The following is a 22,258-nucleotide window of genomic DNA, read 5'->3' on the forward strand; positions in this document are numbered from 1 at the left end:
TATTTTTGCGGCAGATTTGTTATAGAAACATGGAATGTGGATTGTTAATCAATTTAATGCAGGTTTCAGTGTTTAGAGTGCGGGCACATACCCTAATGGTACAAAAGCCACCTGTTCATTGTTAAAAATATTAAGATGTGTCGGTGATCAGCCAGTTTTTGTCCAGCACCTGGAACCTGAAAGGTCGTGTAGACCAAACATTTCCCCTTCAGCAAAAATGTGTTTTTTCATTCTGATGAATTGTGGTCCACAAATGGATTCACCACAAAAGTTTCTTAAAGAGGACCTTTCACCATTTTGCCCACAGGCAGTCCTATATACTGCCGGAAAGCTGACAGTGCGCTGAGTTCAGCGCACTGTCGGCTTTCCCGATGTGTGCCCGGTGTGAAGAGCTTACGGTCCCGGTACCGTAGCTCTTCTATGGTCAGAAGGGCGTTTCTGACAGTTAGCCAGAGACGTCCTTCTTCACAGCACAGCCAATCGCGCTGTGCTGTGAGAGCCGGGAGGAACTCCCCCCTCCCTCCCTGATAATGCTCGTCTATGGACGAGTACTGCGAGCAGATGGAGGGGGAGTTCCTCCCGGCTCTCACAGTACAGCGTGATTGGCTGTGCTGTGAAGAAGGACGTCTCTGGCTAACTGTCAGAAACGCCCTTCTGACCATAGAAGAGCTACGGTACCGGGACCGTAAGCTCTTCACACTGGGCCCACATCGGGAAAGCCGACAGTGCGCTGAACTCAGCGCACTGTCAGCTTTCCGGCAGTATATAGAACTGCCTGTGGGCAAAATGGTGAAAGGTCCTCTTTAAAAATTTATAGCTGTGGTGACGAAGAAGAGACTTCTCTGATGTCCAATTGTCCCCAGAGGACATATCGCTAAGGGATGCATTAATAAGTCAGTCTCAATAATGTGAAAGTCCTTGATACATTTGTTACCTTCATGTTATTCATAATGTTATAATATCATGATTTAAGAAGTTAAGCTGGTGAACAGCATGTGTTAGTGGATTATAATAATCTTTTGAAGGAAATTTTCATAAAGTTGTGACATTGATTGTAACTTGTTAACATGTACTTTTCAGTTTGAGGAAGGCGATGACTGCAGCCATGAAGTGGTGGAATTACACTTACAGCCCTGGGAAAGTAAGCAAGTTGGAATCGTTTTCACACCAATAGACTACAGAAAAGTGACCTCTCTTATAGTAATCAGGTATGTATGGTTATTGAGTATGACTTATGGAATAATGTGTATGAGAGTATAAAGATGAACCACACAGGATCTGTCTGCGAACAGTAAAAGCTTTACTTGTACTGAACGTTAAAGGAGATATATATTGGATGATTATTTGTTGTAATGTATTAGAGTGTTGCTAATTGCTTTTGATTGTTTTCAGGAATAACCTGACTGTTCTGGACATGGTCACTGTAGAGGGTGTTGGAGCAAGGGAAATGCTGCGGGTTGGAGGAAGACTGCCTGGAATAGGAGGGTCCCTCAGATTCAAAGTGCCAGAATCCACCCTGATGGACTGCAGACAGCGTAAGTTTCTCCCACATCATGTCGTCTTTCATATACCTTTATTGTTAATTTGACCGCATTAAATGAATAAAGTGAGTGCATTGTGCCGAAATATATTTCCTTCTGTCATAAAGTTAATCAATATGACAAACGTTTTTTTTTCTGTTAGAATGAATATAGATGCACAATGTTCCGACTGTATCACTCAATCTACTACCATTAATGTCTGTTGCTCTCATCTTATAGTGAATGATAACAAAGGACATTAATTAACGGTAGTGTGAACTTAGCCTTAAATAGTATAACTACCGTAGAACTATCTTTGATACATGTTTGGTGCAATACTTTCAGTCCTCTCTGCTTATATTAAGAGTTGCATACACATAGTTTTTTTTTTGTCATACACAACATGGACAATTTTTGGATAGAGCACAATATATAATGGTAAAATAATCTCTTTAGACAGTGTTTATTTTTTGTATGGGTTATTGTGTTTTTGTTATTGTGTTTTTGTTATTTTGTTATTGTGTTATTGTATTTTGTATGGGTTATTTGGGAATGTCAGTATTCCTTTCACTTTTTATTTAATTAATCTTAGGACATTTTTTTCCTAATCCAGTATGCCGCTTGTGCTATTGTAAATGGTCCCTGTTGTTATTAATAATAATCATAATGCTAAACAACTAGAATGAGCATGGACTTTGTAGCCGACTGGGATACAGGACTGTGCCTATGAGTCTACATTCTACAAGGGAAGTAGGAAGGGGACCGTAGATGAAAGTTGAAGTTGCTCATATAATAGAGTAGTGACAACTTGGTTACTGTAACTTGTAGACTTTCTTGAAGTTGTGGAATTTAAAGATAGTTGTTTTGGATGGGTGACAATTAATAGTGAGTTCCAAAGTATGGAGGATGTACAGAAGTAATCTTTGCACGAAACTCTTGTGTGAAGAGCAGATGATCAGCTCTTGGAGATTGCAGTGGGCAAGCAGTGAAAGAATTGACTCAAGGGAGAGGTAGATGCGATATCTGTCAGTTATAATGGACAATAATATTGGGTTTGAATTTATACCACAAAACTCCACCCAATTTTTAGTAGACAATGATTTTTTTATTTTTATTTCTGTATGTGTTTAGTAAATTATTTCTTGTCCCCTTTTTTATACAGAACTTAAGGAAAGCAAGCAAGTTCTATCCATCACTAAAATTTTTAAAGTTGAGAACATTGGTTCTTTACCCATAACAATTGTATCCATGAAAATAAATGGATACAGCTGCCAAGGTTTTGGGTTTGAAGTCCTAGACTGTTCTACATTCATGCTGAGCCAAAATACTTCAAAGGAAATCAGTATCGTGTAAGTCTTCTTCAACATTTTGCTGCTTTTATGATCTATCTATCTATCTATCTGTCTGTCTGTCTGTCTGTCTATCTATCTATCTAATGTATATGTATATATATATGTGTGTGTGTCTTGTGTTGTATTGGTTGGTTCCAGTTATAATATCTATGCTGATGTGTCAATCTGTTTGTCTATACATTGACAGCTTTATTCCAGACTTCACATCTTCCTGGGTTATACGTGAGCTAACTCTTGTAAGTGCTTCCAAGCTTGAGTTTCGGTTTACTCTTAATGTCACTCTGCCTCATCACTTATTACCTCTGTGTGCTGATGGAGTCCCAGGACCCAGCTGGGAGGAGTCTTTTTGGAAACTTACTGTACTTTTTGTCAGGTAGGTGGTCTATTTTTGTTTAATTTTAGTGGAGTATAAATGAGTATTACCCTTTGGCTGTTTAGCAAGCAACTTTCTATGTATGACTTTTGTTTTCCTTTTAACATTTGATCAACGTACTATACAGTGTATGGAGCCAGAAGCAGATGACTCTGTATACTTCTTTGCTCCATTTCAGCTAATGTCATTGATGTCCGTATTAGTTGAGATTCAGTAACATGCCCAACTGCTATGCCGTCCAGTATAAAAGATCCCAATGAATAGGGTTCAGTGAAAATAGGTATTTTTATTAATACATTGTGCCACACATGGAATAGCAGAGTGCAAAATACAACGTTTCGGCTGTTATAGCCTTTTTCAAGCTCAATATTTTATGCTTGAGAATGAACGTCGCCAGTTAACTGTAAGCTCGGTTTACCTGGTGAAGGCCGGAGTAGCTTTGTTAGCTCTGATAGAATTGAAAGTGGTAATGTCCTATCTGGAGGAAGTTGAGCTCTTGGTGTAAATAGTGGTTCAGTTGGTTGCAGTTCACTACTTTACGGTGGTGGACCTCCCTTGTCTTAATGTGGTTTTGTTGTGCACCAAGCGGTAGTGCCCTCGGATAGGGTTAACTTGCAAAGCTGGTTTCTGGTTCTGGTAGAAACCTGATAGGGGAGAGCCCTCTGGTAGCGTGGCCTGACTCACCACCGCTACCAACAGTCACCACTCAGGTCACGCTACCAGAGGGCTCTCCCCTATCAGGTTTTCTACCAGAACCAGAAACCAGCCTTGCACGTTAACCCTATCCAAGGGCACTACCGCTTGGTGCACAACAAAACCACATTAAGACATGGGAGATCCACCACCGTAAAGTAGTGAACTGCAACCAACTAAACCACTATTTACACCAAGAGCTCAACTGCCTCCAGATAGGACCCATTCCTATGGGTGCGTGCTAGTTGAAACTTGAGTTTCAAATAGTACTCGCTCATCTCTAGTGACATTCATTCTCAAGCATAAAATATTGAGCTTGTAAAAAGCTGTAACAGCCGAAACGTTGTATATTGCACTCTGCACAATGGCACAATGCGTTAATAATGGCACAATGCATTAATAATGGCACAATGCATTAATAAAAATACCTATTTTCACTGAATCCTCTCTGTTGGAATCTTTTATACTGAATACTATTCAGGGTTGGGACCCTATCCCATGGACCCATCATAGGTGCAGTCACACCTACATTCAACTGCTATGCCACATACAAAGCGTTCTGCTTCCAGCTCTAAACACTGTATAGTATGGTATTGGGAAGCAACCCTGAAAAGTTGATCCATGCAGAGGCTGTCTGTTGGCTCCCACTGATGAAATATTTATGGTCATGTTGTTTGGGAAGATCTAGTAAGCAGTCATTTTCTTTGTTTTACAGCTTGTCACTTTTTGGAGTAGTTTTGATAGCTATCCAGCAAGCACAGTATATTCTCACAGATTTTTTAAAATTAAGACATAGAAACTGCTCCGGCTCATCCTCTCAGCATACCTCTAACCCGGTAGATACGCTCACCTCTGAGTCCTACAGGTATGTTTGTAGCAATATCTTTTATGTGCCTGGTTTCTTGTTTCCCTATCCCTTGTGTACACCTTGTTTTTTATCATTGTACTCTTCCAGTAAAAGTAAGAAAATAGCATTGTATAATTATATAAGTTTCTAGGCATTAAGTAATGTACATATATCATCTAGGGCCTGGATCAGGGGACACACTCAAATTTGTATAAAAAAATTACATTTGCTACCACTCAATTCTCTTTACCTGAAATATCATATTCTCATGGCTTGTTGTATGAGTGCAATAGTTTATGACATTAGTTATGCTTTAAATGTGTCTCTCTACAAACCACTTGTTCGTCTGGCAGCTTTTTTTTTTTACTTAAATAATGTAAGTCACTTAACAAACTTTGGCTCCTTTCTGTGAAATCCTGTGTTTTATTCTGTATCTTTCCCTTGCTTCCCTATTAAAAGCTGTATCCCACTTCTCACGGTGTACAAGATTGTGGATGTGAGGGAAATGAGGGTGGTAGAGGGTCACTACAAACTGTTGTCTATTGGGCATTATACATTAAATGTAGAAACTTTGCTTTTGGTGTCATATGAAGGAGCAGATTCTCAACTTGCATTTAAATATTCCAATCCTCACTGTATTTTCAGTGATATATTTGCAAATCAAACAGGTAGAATTGAAAACCCTGCACTCTCGTTCTCTCCATTACACATGTAGGCCCTGTACATCATACACAGGGAAAAGCAGAGTACGGCTATCAATAGACAACAAGGGAAAGAATAAAGAAATGCAAGATTTCACAGAAAGGAGACAAAATCTGCTAATAATAAATTATATTACAAAATAATACTTACTCTGGTAGAGGCTTACTTTATTTTGGCCTGGATATTAATATCATGGCAGAGTTCAAGTCAAGCTGGCTGAATCTCAATACAAAAAAGCTTTTGTTTGCCTTTTAAACATTTCCTTTCAAACTAGAGAATATAATAAATTTTGTGCCAGTTTTCATGACGGAAGTATTTTTCTCATTTTCCTCCTGTCGCTCTTTTAATGCATTTATTTTGTATGAACACTTCTCAGGGGCAGCTGTAAAAGTTTTTCAGACTCTCCCAGCCCACCAGATAAAGGAAAAGGAAAGGGCTTCTTAGCAGTTGTGACCCCACCAGTCCGAAGCCAGAATGCATCCAAGAGGGGACCCGCCACGTACAGCCACTCCCAGAAGAAGCACAAGTGCTCTGTGTACTACAGCATAAAGCCGAAGCCAAGCAGTGCACCCAGCAATGCACCGGCTTGTGATGTAACCCAACAGCTCATTACTGACATGCAGCCTCCCTCTCCCAAGGACTCTACTTGTAGTGAGACCCTTGCAGAAAGGTGGACGGACTTTAACTCTGAAGACCACATAGATACGGGTAACCAAAAGCACTTAAGCAACCCAGATGTTGTTCTGGGTGCTAAGGAATCTGCACTGCAAACCACACTTCTCTCACAAAGAACTATAATCGAAAGCACTTTGAAAGAGGAGCCAATAATTTGTATGTTTCCTATGGAAACGGACTTCAAAACTTCCTCAGATAAGTCGTCTGAGTCCAGGCAGCAGAACTGTTGTGGTATAACTGCGTCCGGTAAGATACCTGAAGATGTCACGTCCAGTAGTCTGCTGCAGCAGCAGAATGAATCCCAGCCTGTTTTCAGAAAGGTGGAGGGTAAATACAGTTTATTTTATTTTTACTTTACACTGTTATTTAATACTATCGGCACATTTTATATGGCAATGATCTGTATAAGGCTGAGGCGTTACGATGCAGAAACGCTGTGGTTTTTGTTGTGGATTTGGCTGTTTGTTTGTGAACCCTTCATCATTTTCTGTATTTCTATACAAATTTGACCTAAAACTACATCAGATTTTCATACAAGTCTTAAAAGACACTTGATATTTCTTGACATTTGATTTCTTTTCTATTTTGGCAGCTTTTCTGCAACGTGTGGCCTTAGTCCAATAATTTTCCATTTTTTTTGCTTGTCAATTCCCCAGTTCTTAAGTCTGTCACCAAGTGATATTCTGCATTGTGTAAAACGTCTTCTAGTTCAGAAGTGCACATATCTTCCAGCTGTATATAGGCCACGTAATGTACTTCATTAATGTTAGATAATAGTTTACAAAGCCAAACGTTTTTGGGAGATACCTTGGGATTTTTCTCATTCATTACCTTATAATTCCACAAGATTCTTGCAACATTTAGATTAAAAAACCATGCATGCTCATGGAAGCAACATGTAAATGTTAGTCTTGTTTATGGCCAGGTGTTTCCTGTTTACATATTGCAGGGGTTCAGGGGGAGGTGCTAACTCCAGGCCAGGGCCCCACAAGCTGGAAACGCCGCGGTTTACCTGTAGTGGAAACGCCATGGGAAAAATCACAACGTTTTGCAGTACAGACAAAGTGGATGGGATTCAAGTGAATCCCATGCCCACTTTGCGGTACAAATCGCGGTGCGGACACGCCGTGATTTCCAACACCAGTGCGGTTTTGGAAATTGCAGGATGTCAGCTATATCTATGGAAACATCAGCAGTTTCCCCATAGATATAATTGTTTTATGCTTTCTGTTGAAAGCGCTGCGGGAAGAACCCGATGCATTGCTGCCACAGTTTTGCTCGCAGTGCTTTTTGCCTGCGGATCGTCCAGTGGGGCCTTAGCCTTAAAGTTGGTCATACACATTGGATGACGTGTATCAGGTGGGGCCCACATCTGACGTTTGTTAGACGTAAATATCTCAGATGAGAGTATAAAGTTCTTTGAGTATAGATAACCTCAGTAAGTAATAGTGAAATTATGGGGTTAAAGGGGTTGTCAAGAATATACTGCTTTCCTGAAAGGAGGCTGGTGAAGCTGAAAGATAAATCCCATACTCTCCTGTCCCTGGTGCTCCGGTGCCCCCCATCACTATCCGGTCCAGTGGCGCTCCAGTGATTCGTCCTGCTGAAGTCCTTGCCTCATGTGAACGCTCTGACCAATCAGTGGCCTAAGGAGAGTAACCAGGATGTCACTCACGTGCGTCACCTGTGGTGTCCCATTTCCTTTTCCTTAGGCTACTGATAAGAGAAACCATAGCACATGTGACAGGGAAGTTTGTTTTTTTTCGTTTCCAAACTTCTCTGGCCTCTTTGCATAAAACTGTATATTTTGTATATAACCTCTAACTTTAGTACTTCTGAAATCTGATCATTGTTTATTTAGACTAATTTAGAAAATTCCTGTTGTGTTTATAGATAATAACAATACATGCTCTCACATTGCTAGTACTATCAGCATAATGGCTTTTTATACTTATGTAATTTGCGTATTTCCAGGGAATAAGCAGAATCGTGCTTCCCCACCAGCGCTCAAGGCAAACACTGACGCCTCTAAAAAGACAGTGAACAAAGACGTTCCAGCAGAAAAAAGTACTCCGTACATCACCAGAGAAGAGAAGACCTGTGGTAGAATGGATCTGACCCTAGCAAAGGTGCTTTACCTGCACATATTACACGTGTGATCTCATGCTTGAATGGCATTTTATTCCAATTCTCTGTCACTGTGCTCCATGCGGTGAGGTGGTTCTGGGGAGTCTGTCCTCCACCGTTCCAGAGATCGTGACCCAGCAATTTTCCAGTGTGGATGTGGGTTAAATGTCGTTTGTTGAAAAAATCACTCTAAAGCTGAGGCCCCACGTTGCAGAAACGCAGCTTTTTTTGTTACAGATTTTGCTGCGACTTTTTGAGCTAATGTTAGGAGTAGATTGATAAGGAATGGAAAATATAAAGGAAGCCCTTAGATGTTTCCCTTCTGTTAAAATCACTCCTGAGTTCAAAAAAACTTCACCAAAATCTGCAACAAATTAGCAGTTAAAATGTCACATTAAGGCTAAGGCCTGTAGTGAAACACAGCTGAAAAACATGTGTTTTTTTCCCCCCCATCGTTTTTCATTGCATTTTTGCAGTTTTTCTCAGCGGATTTTCTTCCCTTATTAAACCTATAGGGAAAATGCCAGCGTTTCTGCAGGTATAATTGACATGTTGCAATTTTTTTTGCAGCTTTTCCACATCTGATTTTTTTTTTTCTTGCAATGGTGTGGATGGAATAAGCTAGAATCTCATTCACTTTGTAGGCACTGTAAAACACAGGTTGTTGAAAGCAGAGGGTAGCATGCCAAGCAGCCATGAAAGTCTGTGGGCTCATTAGCAACTTTATTGCACATTTAGGGGGTTGATCATACTTCTTTTTTCACAGTTTCTATCATATAAATGCACGAGAAAAGTCCCAAATTTTTTCACCCAAGCTTTAAATTCGTAGCTCAATCTATGCCAGTTTCTAGGCGGCAGAGATTTGTGTTTCTAGCACATGGAGTACAGGAGATTCACATACTTTATTAACAGACATATCTTCTCTCCAGTGCAGGAGAGATCAAGAGTCGAGCAGGAAATGCCACTCTTGATTATCTCCCTCCCCAAGTATCTTTGACACTGCTTCACTATGGTCTGTATCTACTTACATCCATGTGTTGCAGTATCACATTTGGCCTGCAGATGGCAGCTTAGTAAATGGTAAAAGACTGGTGTTTATGATTTAATCTGAATTTATTTTAAGACTACTAAACATTGTTAAAACTGTTTAGAAATGGTGTATGTTCATTAAGGGACTGCAGATGTCTTACAGAACATATTTCCTGCAGTATTTTAGAATAGGTGCAATTCACATTTAGACTCTTACATGCAGTTGTTATTACTGCATTTTATGTTACAATTGCACAATAATACATTAAAATGTAAGATTTGCAAGGCTCATGGAAAGTGTATGTTATACTTAGAACTATACTGTAAAGATCAATTTTGGCTGTTTTAAATGTAGTTTATCAGCTTCTTTGATTTGAATTGAAAAAAATATGTATATGTATTTAAAGCCTTATTCCCCCTAATTCACACTAGTTCACACGTAGGCAAAGGGGCGGATTTTGACAGCGGATTTCGCTTCAAAATCCGCCCCTTTACAATGGTGGTCTATGTAGACCACCGGGCTTTTTTTTTCCACTAGCGGCGGGCTGCTGCTAGCGGTGAAAAGAAAGGACATGCCCTTTCTTCAGGCGGAAGCCGCACGGGCTCAGCCTCGCGGCTTCCGCCCCCGGCAGCTCCCTCCTATGTCGGCTCATTCATTTGAGCCGACAGCGGTGGGTTAAGCCGCGACCACAATGGTCGCGGCAGGCGGGTTTTGACAAGAGAGAGACGCGGCTCTCCGCGGCTCTCTGTGTCAAAACCCGCGCGGGCAGTTCACGTGTGAACTGACCCTAAGCTGTGCAGTGTGAAAAGGATGGCATTATAATAAGCTCAATAGAAAGTATACCTTTCGGCAGGATTTGGAATATCTCCCATTTCTAGAGCACTGAGCTTAGTGAGGACAGAGAATGGAAGACCAAATACCTTTTGATGGTGATCTTTCATATGGATACTAAATCTAACTTGTTCAGGTCATAGCAAGACCGTCTGAAGCATATGTTGGGAAATTTCCTGAAATATCCGATCTCTGACTGAAGGCTGCAAATGCTCCCTTTGTATGACCATACAGTGGGACATGTCTCTCTAATATTTTCCCATTGAAAAAAAAAAAAATAGGCTGCACAGTATACATTTTTTACTGTATAACTACTCAAAAAAAAATATGCTATGCTGACTCACACTGCTTTAGTGTATGCCAAAAAGGCGCTTATTTTCCATACACCAGGCCACATAAATCCTGAACAGACCATAACTATATAGATTGGAGGATGGAGCCAAGTAAGATTTTTTAAATATGACTGATCACTATCTTTGCTGTTTACTCAAGAACAAATAACTAAGTTGGCTTGAGTCATATCAGTCATTGGTAATGAATGTGGATATTATTGTAGTCTACATCATGTAAGTTTACTCTTTGAGGTTTCTCTGAAAGTTATCGTATATGGAGTATTATGGAAAAAAATTGTGTTCCTTACACAACTACTAGCAATATTTATTTTTTGTTTTGTACACATTCTTTGTAAGGAGCAACATTGGTTTTAGTATTGGGTAAGAAAGTTACCTATTCCTAGAATTTTGTGACTGTTACTTATGTGTTTTTCTATTTAGCATGAGGAGCCATTTCGGAAAAAGAGTCCAGTGGAAAAAAGAGATGGTATGTTTCCAAACTTAAATTGGAATAAAAACAGAAGCTGTGCCAGGAAAAACAAGAAGAAGAACAGCGTCTTCCCTGCAAGGTGCGTGCTGCAACACTTCTGTAGATACTCATGGCTATTGCTCCCACTTCCTGGTTTTAAGGGCGTATTGAAAATCATGTTTGGTTATGTTTCATAAATCTTCTTTTATTTCAATGCCTAACCACTTCAACTGCAGAGTATTACATGGCTCTTTTTCATAGGTAGGTTAGGAGTTACTTTATGGCCCAGAGTAGGAACAGTTTGCATGTCTTTGTCCACTAGTTCTTTTTGTATATGTGGCGAACGTGCCATGTATGCACTTTATTTCATAAATGGCTTTGCTTTGTTTCAGTAGAAAAGCCGAAGCAGATTTTTGGTTCCCTATTTGCTGTGCTTGGATACTTCTAACCATGTAAACCGTGGCCTGAAATGTTGCACTTACCTACAACATTAAAATTCTCTGTGGTCTATCATGTGGAAAAACTGGTCAGAAAAAAGGAAGGGATGAGACAAGCTTTTTACCACAAGCAGAGCAAGAATTATATACCTTCCTAAAAATATACATGTTAAAGGGGTTGTCCCAGCAGTATGACTGCCAATAGTTGCAGAATTGCAGAAATATTGTAATGGCTCTCCCTGGTGTTCAAGATGTATCGGTTCATATATGTCATTCTAGCAAGGCTTTATTTGTCATGTATTGCCAGTATACCACAGTATATATCTTCTGCTGTATTAGTGAAAAAGCTAAGAGATCCTTTAAGGTGGATATAGATCTTCTCCTCAGAAAGGAATCCCAGCATTGGCATTTATAACCTTAAGGCTATAGTCCCACGTTGCAGAAACCTAGCTTTTTTTTTTGTTGTTGTTGTTGTTGCAGATTTGTCTGCATTCTATTGAGCCAAAGCCAGGAGTGGAGTGAGCACAAGGTAGAAGTATAAGAACTACCTATGTATTCCCCATATCTTTTGTAGCCATTCTTTGCTTTGGCTCAAAAAACACAGCAAAATCTGCAACAACAAAAAAAGTTGCGTTTCCGCAACGTGGGGCTTTAGCCTAAAAAGTATATGCCCTGGCCTGCACAGACAGGGGGCGCTATTACTAGAATATATTTGTGATATATCTGCGAGGAAACAATTTTAATAGTACTTTAAAATGCATGTTTGGGTTAGTTATTACGATTTGGATGGATGGCACGACCTCTTTAAATTATAAGTTTTATACAGTACTATTTAGGTATTTTTCATGCTGTTAACGTTCTGTTACTCTTTTGGAGCTCTGACTTTTTGTTTGTTTGTTTGTTTACATGATAGTTTACTTTGCCCTTCCACTATAAGAATTAATTTTTTTATCCCCCTTCAACCCAGAGTTACAGAGCAGAACGCTTTGAAACACAGTTATCAAGAGATAGATAGACCAGAATTGAGGGCTACAAGCAGGGTTAAAATGTGGAGTTCCTTGACAAATGGAGATGTTTGCAGAGGAGAACAGAAGTCTTGTAGAATGCCTCCACGTGGTGATACAGGTAACATGAATATTTCTTTCTGGTTAGTTATCTGCTTATGTATCCCTCCACCCCCTTTAGATTTAATGTTATGCACACCACTGGGCTATTTGTGCTGCTCTGATACCTATTAGAGATGAGCGAACACTGTTCGGATCAGCCGATCCGAACAGCACGCTCCCATAGAAATGAATGGAAGCACCTGTGACGCTGACTTTGCCGGCGTCCGGCCGGCGTCACAGGTGCTTCCACTCATTTCTATGGGAGCGTGCTGTTCAGATCAGCTGATCCGAACAGTGTTTGCTCATCTCTAATACCTATGTGTCTTGCTTTCTTGTGGATGAAGCTTCAGTTTGGCTTTTATCATTTGTCATGCTTAAAGGACTTTTAAAGGGTAGGGCATTGATTTATACTGGGGTACATGCTGCAGTGAGGGTCACCCTCCATAATGGTAGTTCGTAGGGCTTGCCTCCCACAAACTAATCCTATAGAAAAGATATTTGGCAGTTATGTCTAAAAATCCCCACATATGATTTTATAGGAAGCAGGCTGTCTCCTTCATTTACAGTGTATGGCTATCCCCTTCAGGTTGGAGTTTTGCCTTGAATATTTGTATGTGTTATATATATTATATTACCTGTATATCTTTTCCTTTTTAGAGTGCTACCAGATTCTGAAAAAAAAATCTGTAGACAAGTTTTCTTCAGACTCTAGCTCAGAATGTGGGAGCTCTCGTGGTAGTGTACGGGCAAGCCGAGGTAGCTGGGGAAGCTGGAGCAGCACTAGCAGTTCTGATGGAGACAAGAAAACGTCCCTCCCTAATCGTCTGTATTTTCCCCCAAGTAAGAACTTTTTTCACTCTTTCCCTTGTTTCTGTATTGAGAGCTGTTCCTGCCTCTCTCTACTTGTTACTGTGTATGGCAGGGGTCTCAAACTCAACTCAGTATGTGGGCCGCAGAGCAAGATCCCAGCCAGTCGGCAGGCCGCACCGCGGCAAATTTAGCTCCACCCACTTTTATGTTGACTCCGCCCATTCATTTTCCATGTGCCCCCACACTGTATAATCCTCCTACAGTCACCCGTAAACTATATGTCCCCCCTCCATCTTTCCCCCAGTTACATATACACCCTTCATCTGCCCCAGATTCATGTCCCCCCATCTCTGCCCTCAGATTCATGTCCCCCCATCTCTGCCCCCAGATTCATGTCCCCCCATCTCTGCCCCCAGATTCATGTCCCCCCATCTCTGCCCCCAGATTCATGTCCCCCCATCTCTGCCCCCAGATTCATGTCCCCCCATCTCTGCCCCCAGATTCATGTCCCCCCATCTCTGCCCCCAGATTCATGTCCCTCCATTTCTGCCCCCAGTTTCATGTCCCCCCCATCTCTGCCCCCAGATTCATGTCCCTCCATTTCTGCCCCAGTGTCATGCTGTTCTCCCCCCTCCCTTCGTCTGCCCCCAGTGTCATGAGCCCCTTCATTCCACCTCAATGTTTAAAGAGGACCTTCCACCATTTTGCCCACAGGCAGTTCTATATACTGCCGGAAAGCTGACAGTGCGCTGAGTTCAGCACACTGTCGGCTTTCCCGATGTGGGCCCAGTGTGAAGAGCTTACGGTCCGGTACCGTAGCTCTTCTATGGTCAGAAGAGCGTCTCTGACACTCAGAGACGTCCTTCTTCACAGCACAGCCAATCGCGCTGTGCTGTGAGAGCCGGGAGGAACGCCCCCTCCCTCCCTGATAATGCTCGTCTATGGACGAGTACTGCGAGCAGATGGAGGGGGCGTTCCTCCCGGCTCTCACAGCACAGCGCGATTGGCTGTGCTGTGAAGAAGGACGTCTCTGACTGAGTGTCAGAGACGCTCTTCTGACCATAGAAGAGCTACGGTACCGGACCGTAAGCTCTTCACACTGGGCCCACATCGGGAAAGCCGACAGTGTGCTGAACTCAGCGCACTGTCAGCTTTCCGGCAGTATATAAAACTGCCTGTGGGCAAAATGGTGAAACGTCCGGATTCAACTTGGATCCGGCGTCCCTAGGCTTGTGCGGGCCGCACAAAATTGTTCGGGGGGGCCGCATGCGGCCCGCGAGTTTGAGACCCCTGGTGTATGGTGTAAGGGAATACTGGGCTGTGTAGCATGTAGAAAAAATAAGGGTGGAAGGGTCACTTCAAACAGTTACATCTCGGACATTATAAAATGTACAAACCTGCTTTTAGTGGCATATGAAAGAGGAGACGGCAGAGTTATCTAAATTATTTCAATGATATATTAAAACATATAATGTACAGTACAAGCAGAGAGAATATGCCATAGTACAAGTATGGTATCCCAAGCATCATACAATTTAGAATAACTTCATGTACCTAGAACTCATAGACACAACGTATATGCCCTAAATCATTATGGTCCCACAATGTCCATCCACAAAAACTTATAATAAATAAGTATGAAGATGCAGTCCATGGGATAAACACAGCTGTCTATGTTTAGACTCTGTGTCTATTTGTTGGTTTGTATTTCCCCATTTATTTTACTATAACTTTTTGTGTAGACCTTGTGGGACCATAATGTTTTGTTATGGCATATACTTTGAATCTATAAATTCCAGGTCCATGAATGTATTCTAAATTGTATTGTATTATGCTTAGGATACTGTACTAGTACTATGGTGTTATCTACGTGGTTGTATTGTACATTATATCATTATAATGTGATTTTGTTAGTGTTGTAAGCATTTTTTAAGGTGTTTTTACCATACTACATTGGAAAATGACAGAAAATGTCTGAAAAACTGTGAGTGTGTGCTGTAAGTTGCAAAATACATCTTTGGAGAATGACAACTGCAAAAAAGGATTAACTGACTCACATGGTATGTCTCCGTATCATATGGGCGCAGCCTTTTTGAGAGTACAGTACATCCTCTACAGGAAATGCAGATGTCATAGTGTAAGAGCAGTTTCTCTTTTATATTCGCTGTGGTTTACATGAAGTTGTTTATCTTCTCATAGACTATCCCTTGTTGGTTGAATACAATTGTTACGTATAGACCTTGTGGAGGGCCGTATTTACATAAACTAGTTTTAAAACTGTGTGTTGTCTGTGATCCACGAAGAAGACAAGATGTCACATAGGATGTAACCTGGCTGTCAAAAACATGCCAGAGAATCGACACCTTTGTGTGAATACAGCATTAATCTAATATTATCTTACTGGTTTAATGAAACAAGATGACCAGTCTAGAATAGCTGCTCTTTTTTTTCTAGCTATAAATTCTTATATGTCTAAGGATTTTTAACTGTATGATGTTTTCTTCTAGGAGAAGTCCCATCACAAAATAATTTCCCCTCAGAAAACCCAATTTCATTGAATCTGTCCCACAGCATTTGTAATACAAAGTAAGTCTTCAGGAGGCAGCCTTTGTTTTCTTACATTTTAAAGCTTTGTGAGATAAGACGTAGCTGAGACGCCTGGGGATTTGCAATGCACACGTATAATAGAAATGTTATACTCCATTACATATATAAGGTTTGTGTCTAGATATAGATCTAGTTTTACTTCTTGCTAAACTGTTCCAGATAAAATCGTTCCCGTTCACTCTCATTGCTGTAACCCGGTATGTCATCACGTGGACACATACAAAAGCATCAGCATAGTATAGGTTTTCTCCTATGCAAGCCAAGTTATGTGTTTATACAGACTGGTAATGTGAGTCTAGTAGACTTGTTTGTATTGGCACTTTGCCTGAATACTTGTGAATAGCAACAAGTACAGATCTCCCTGGCAACTTTTCTTACAGGGGCCCGACTCTTCATTAACTAACCTAGTGGGATTGAGAAGGTTTGACGTTAACACTGGAATTGATGCATTAAAGTGTAACTAAACTTCGGACTACTTTTGCTTTTTGGCAGCATTTGTGTCATTAATACATTTTGTAATATACTTCATTAAGAACTTTTGGCTCCTTCTGTGACACTGCTTTCTTTCCATTGCTTCCCTAGGGGCATTTAGTTCTACTTTTATATGTTTGTGTGATGGTTTCATAAATTGGGCAAGGTGACTTCCTACTTGTTATACATGCTGCTTTTAGAAAAAACTGGTTATGTGCCAGTGACATGGGAAAACCCTAGTACTATAAGTGGCATGTAACAGGGAGAGAGCCAAGTACAAATTTACATTTACCATCCAGTCATGTCTCTGATATGTTGTAAACCTATTTAAACCTTTATATAACCCTCAAACTAATTATTTAAAGGGGTTTTCTAGGACTTACATATTGATGACCCACCCTTAGGATGGGTGGGGACAGGGAAATTCAAACCAAAAGTACCCAAAGATCAGCTGGTTGAGGAATATTGGTATTGCAGTTCAACTGGACTGAGCTGCTGTTCTTTGAAGTGATATTATCTGCAGAGGGAATGCACTCTGACACTTGGATGTCCTTCCGAGTGTCATCTAACTTCATTTCTCTGTAAACTTGGCCCCACATTGTCTGCATGAAGTCTAAACATGGTCATTCTATTACTTTTTGCCAGGGCTTGTATGTGTATGCTGGATTTTTTAACACTTTATCTGTTCATTTTCAGTTCTGATATAAATGCCTTATCTCACTACCCTGACATCTTATCACCACCATTTCCAGAGGTGCCAGATGCTGATAAAAACAAAGGTACTTCTTACTATGCTACATTAGAGGTTACTTCATTATTATTTGTATAATATCCTTAAAATGATTGTCCAGTATTATGGTAGCTGTGGACAGTCTACACACCTACAGGGCCATACTTGCTTTAGAAACGAAAGGAACACTTCCATCGGTTCTGATGGAGGTGCTCATTGGCATTACGGGCACACCAGGAAGTGAGTGGTAAGCTGCATTGTTTATTCGCCTCCATGCTCCCTCCCCGCTTCAGATGCCAAGTACTGACATCACAGCAGAGAGCAGGGCAGTGAATAATGAATGCAGTTCACCACTCGCTTCCCGAGACCAATCACCACCTCCATCAGTACTTGAGTGGGCTATTCTACAGTGTGTGTGAGGCCACAGAGGGGGCATTATTCATATTTGTTAATTTGCATAGAACATTTGGTAAGGTCTCAGAAAAAGGGCTGTCATCCTTAGCTCCAGAAGAGTGGGCAAGTCTTCCAGGCATGACCAAATGCTCCGGCATCTGCTGGGCTCCTGCTCTTTGTATTTTTTTTTCATAAAACTTTGTGCCCAGTTATATACTGAAGTATTGTAAGACTGGCATGTCACTTGTCTACATCACAAGTAAAAAGTCTGACACATTAAAAGTGTTTAGTTTTGTTAAAACATGGTGGAGTCACCTCAAACATTCATACTCCTCTCTTTATATCATGTGATGGGTTCCCATGTCCCCCAACACCACCATCCTCCCTAGAGCCCATAGCCATATCATGGTTTCTGCCAAGGTTACATTGGTGTCCATCACTTTGATAAGAATACTGTCCTGTTTTCAAAACAAATCTGACATTTTATGGCGGCTCCAATTGAAGCTTTATTTTGTTAACACTACATAAATGTTTCCATAGGTGTGTACCCACCGGAAGATGTATGGTCTGCACAGCCCGTGTGTCTAAGCAACGATCTCAACTATAACCTTGAGAACCCAGTGCCATGTGTAACACAGGATCCCCCACCGGTGCAAAATAGGTCTGCATTGTGTTCTATGTTTGTCAGCAGTCTTGTTCTGATAGCAGGAAGAATTATAAATGCCACTGTAAGATTATAATACAATTTGTAACTGAGGATCTTTACAAGATAAGTAAAGCAAATATAATTAATCCCTGGAAATAGACTTGATCCTGACTGCACTGTCCTTACTTCAATATGATATACACGTATAATGGATGGCACATTAGCCACTGGTATCAGCTTTAATATACTGTTAAATACTGCTGACACTAGATTTCCTCTGGCAGCTCATTGTTGGCCGGGGATGTCAAGTCCCCAATTGGAATAAAAAATAAAAATAATAATTCAAAGTTTAGGAAAAAGGTTTTGTGAAAAGTCTTTGTGATGGTATTACAGGGTCTGTTTGTTTTGTTTTTCCCCCCGTTTATTCTGTTAATAAATAAAAAATGAATAATCAATAAATCATATTAACCACAGAATGGTACAGAAAAACATTTCCTGTCCCTCATGAAATAGACCTCCATACAGCTATAGCCATGAAAAAACTAACTCCTGTAAAGACAAGCCGTCATACAACTTTGACAGAAAGCTAAAGTTAACGCTCATGGAATACATTGATGAGAAAGTGTCACACTGTCTTAAAGACTCAAAATAAGCCAGTTAAGAGTTTAACTTGCTGACATTTAATGTGTATTACTGTATATATAAAGCCGCTACACCCGGATAGTAGGGACTACTATAAGTATTAATGTTTTATTTTGTTTTCTAGCTACATGAATTGGAATTCAACCTGTGATGGACAGTTTTCTGGCATTTATAGCTCTCTGGACTTAAGTGACTTTAACTCTTACCCTGAAGGTAAAACCAACATTATACTAAATAAATAACCTCATTTTACATCTGTACAACAGTATATAGATATGTTGCTCACACCACCATGTGACTTTCAGTAAGAGTTTTGGTTAGCCTGGTGCTGTAAGTGTATATGTGTATATGAGAATCGCTGTAGCATGCAAGTACTAGGGTTACACCGGAAATGATTATTGCACAAATATTTATACAGATTATACTTGACTTTAAAAGTGAGCTGGAATAGAGAAATGAAACAGTCTCCTTCCTCTGTTTTAAGGGAACTGAATAAGGCTTGCCTCAAGTGTCTTACTGTTACAAATCTCGGAGGTTTTGTGATGTCTTTAGAATAGCAGGCTTTTATGTTATTTCAGAAGCATGCGTTCTATGAAGGTAGTAAAGCTTCACTTCAAAGTGATGGCAAAACAGGTTTTAGAACCTTATCTACAAAGTGTATTAAAAAGGGATGTTTTTCTTACGCTAGATTCATACCTGTGCCACGTGGGGACCCAAAGAATTGAAAACGAATCCACTTAAAAAGCAGTTACCTGTGGAATACTCAAAGTCCCCATAAACTTTAATGGGGTCTGTCAGTTTTCTGCCCAAAAAATGCACAGAGAAAAGTCCTGCTTGCAGGATTTCTGTCTCCGCATTTTTTAAGCGGATTCGGGAATGGTAACCCCGAACGGAATCCATGCGCAGGTGTGAACCTAGCCTTAGAAATCTGATGAAAGTCACACAAATTTTTTTTTTTAAAAAAACCCTTTCAGGAGTTTAATGCATTTGTGATGCTCTTTCTTAAGGGGGACAGGACAAAAGCACAATAAGTGCCTTGGGTAGCATGATCACTAGGTACAGCCTGGAAACTCACTGTGTATAAGACACTATGTACATAACCAAATGTGCATCACATTGGGGTTAATATTTTCAGCGGAATGCACTTACGTCTATGGGGGCTTCTTGTCGGTTCTGTTCCAATGAAATTGAACAGAATAGGACCTGCTATTAGGAATGTAACCGACCCTTGGACGTGCCCTCAGATGGCACATTTGGACTTGTGTATGAAGCTGCATTGTTCAGCTTTATTGTGAAGATTTGTAGGTCAGACAATTTCCAATCAGTTAGTGACATCTTATCCTGCAGCTAATCCATAACTGTATTTACCAGTAAGGGGGGTAACATAACCATTTTTAAATTTCTAGACAATCTAAAGTTTAGCATTTTTGCAAATATGAGTAATTTAAACATTTTAATTTTAGTTTTTTAAAGAGTTTTTTTTTTTTTCCTTTCAAGTTCTCTTACTGTCTTGATCTTGAATGCCAATGGATACAACTATGAATGAAGGAACTTTCTAAGGTCTGGGACTTGTCAGAAACCCAGTTATGGTTTCTTTATTGTGGACATATTATCAAGCAAGGTCACTAAATGCATAAAAAGATAAACTTATCACAACAAATTGGATCTGATTTTCTGACCATAGAAAGTTCCTCCATTCATTGTCCTATCCATTGACATTTGATTAAGACAACACAAACTAAGCTGGTTATAGAAGTCTTTAAAACTATACAAAATGTTTAAAAAAACTATTTACAAAAATTGTTTGATGCAGCACTGAATTCTGTGTTCTCTATTTCTGCAGAAAACATGAACTTTCACAATAGTTTTTCATGTCCTGATGTACAAAATCCAGCTTTTATTGACCAATGTCAGTCTACTTGGAACTTGAACCCTCCAGCACCAGCACCCCCTCCACCAGGTCCTACTTTGCCAAACTCCTGGGAACCAACCAGCTACGTCAGCAATTCTGTAAGTAAATGTTAAGAATAGTCCAATAGAATTTGTTTATGTATAGAACAAAATAGGTTTATATGTGAGAAATTCTTTGAAGGCCAAGGAAAATCTTACAAACATTTTAACGATAGAACTGTGTACAACACCATAGGGTAGAATTATTGAGTCGTTCTTCCAGTGTATAGTTTGTATTTTGTAGGTCATAGAATATGTAAGCAGGTATCTGGTTGTCAGCAGCACCCACATGATGTAGATGTCTGTATTGAATTGTCATCCGTGTATGATGTTCTACAATATCACCTTCTTCCCATGTTCTCATGACTATGCTCTGTATTCCAGCCTTACCTCTCCAGCACCAGAAGTTTATCCCCAATGTCAGGACTGTTTGGGTCTATTTGGGCCCCACAAAACGATGTGTTTGATGGGTACTGCCCTGTGAGTGGCTCTCCTCCCCATTCTGAGCACATTGGGACTCACTCCATGATGTGCAAGCAGGAATACTCTTCAAGGTTCAACCCCTTTCATGCATACATGAATCTGGACATTTGGACAACTAACAGGAATCAAACGTTTCCCGTCTCCAGAGACTCTGGTTACTGTGGGAACATGTGAATCGGATACCAGTGGAAGAAAATGTGATTAGTGTTACTTGCTGTTTTTGGTCACTAGAATGAGCAAGGTGTTGGAATAGAATATGATGTTGGTGAATATTTTGGCACTTTTTATATGGATAATAAATCCTTTTTTTCCTTTTTTTTACCAACTTTAAGCTTTGAGTTTTCATTTGTTGTTTGCACACGACACAAGAATGTTAAACTTGAAAGAATGGCGCTAGGTTTACACTGGTGTCTGCCGTCTATTGGTCTGGACCATCAGAGAAGGGTCCATTGTTTTTAAACTGAAAGCGGTGGACTTCTCTGGCTGCTGATTTCAAACAGACATGCAAATGTGAACATAGCCTTAGTTGGGATGACTTTCTTCTCTCCTCTAAACCTTAGTAATAGAGCAACAAGTTATTTGGTCTTATTATGAAGCAACCATTACATGGCAACGTTTGTCATGTGCCAGTTTCTCATGTCTCATGCTTTTTGTAGTCCTTCTTTATAAGCTGTCAGTATATTTCAGGCAATGGAGAAGTGTGCCGTGTGTAATACACCCTGAAAAAGATTAATTAGAAGAATTCAAATATAACAAATTATTACAGTGAAAGTCTGTTAAAATGGTGGTAGTGTATCTTGTAAAATTATCATATTCTGGATTATTGGACAATAACATAATAATATATAAAACTCTATTAATATGGTAGAGAAACAAGGAAAAAAAAATCCCTGTTAATTATATTTTTACCTTTCAACACCTCCATCGACTTATGAGGAACCGCTCCACTGCAGTGTTGGTTTTGGTCCCTAATATGCTACTTATGCCCTCTACTGTCAGATTGGTGGTCTCAGGCAAGGGGGCATGATTCTG

The 22,258-nt window shown here is 40.2% G+C and overlaps 1 protein-coding gene across 1 annotated transcript in view; it reads left to right on the forward strand.

Annotated features, from left to right (window-relative positions):
- TMEM131L (transmembrane 131 like) overlaps positions 1-21,540 on the forward strand; it is a 72,045-nt gene extending 50,505 nt beyond the window's left edge. The window contains exons 20-35 of the mRNA XM_075287976.1: positions 1,081-1,208; positions 1,393-1,535; positions 2,683-2,869; positions 3,060-3,245; positions 4,654-4,803; positions 5,864-6,489; positions 8,137-8,291; positions 10,924-11,051; positions 12,356-12,513; positions 13,152-13,334; positions 15,812-15,890; positions 17,079-17,161; positions 18,046-18,166; positions 18,918-19,006; positions 20,637-20,803; positions 21,128-21,540. Coding sequence (XP_075144077.1) covers positions 1,081-1,208; positions 1,393-1,535; positions 2,683-2,869; positions 3,060-3,245; positions 4,654-4,803; positions 5,864-6,489; positions 8,137-8,291; positions 10,924-11,051; positions 12,356-12,513; positions 13,152-13,334; positions 15,812-15,890; positions 17,079-17,161; positions 18,046-18,166; positions 18,918-19,006; positions 20,637-20,803; positions 21,128-21,400 — 2,856 coding nt within the window. The 3' untranslated portion in view covers positions 21,401-21,540. The remainder of the gene's footprint in view (positions 1-1,080; positions 1,209-1,392; positions 1,536-2,682; positions 2,870-3,059; positions 3,246-4,653; positions 4,804-5,863; positions 6,490-8,136; positions 8,292-10,923; positions 11,052-12,355; positions 12,514-13,151; positions 13,335-15,811; positions 15,891-17,078; positions 17,162-18,045; positions 18,167-18,917; positions 19,007-20,636; positions 20,804-21,127) is intronic.
- The last annotated feature ends 718 nt before the right edge of the window (positions 21,541-22,258 follow it).

The sequence above is a fragment of the Leptodactylus fuscus genome, chromosome 1, assembly GCF_031893055.1.
Source record: "Leptodactylus fuscus isolate aLepFus1 chromosome 1, aLepFus1.hap2, whole genome shotgun sequence".
In the NCBI taxonomy this organism is placed as follows: Eukaryota; Metazoa; Chordata; class Amphibia; order Anura; family Leptodactylidae; genus Leptodactylus; species Leptodactylus fuscus.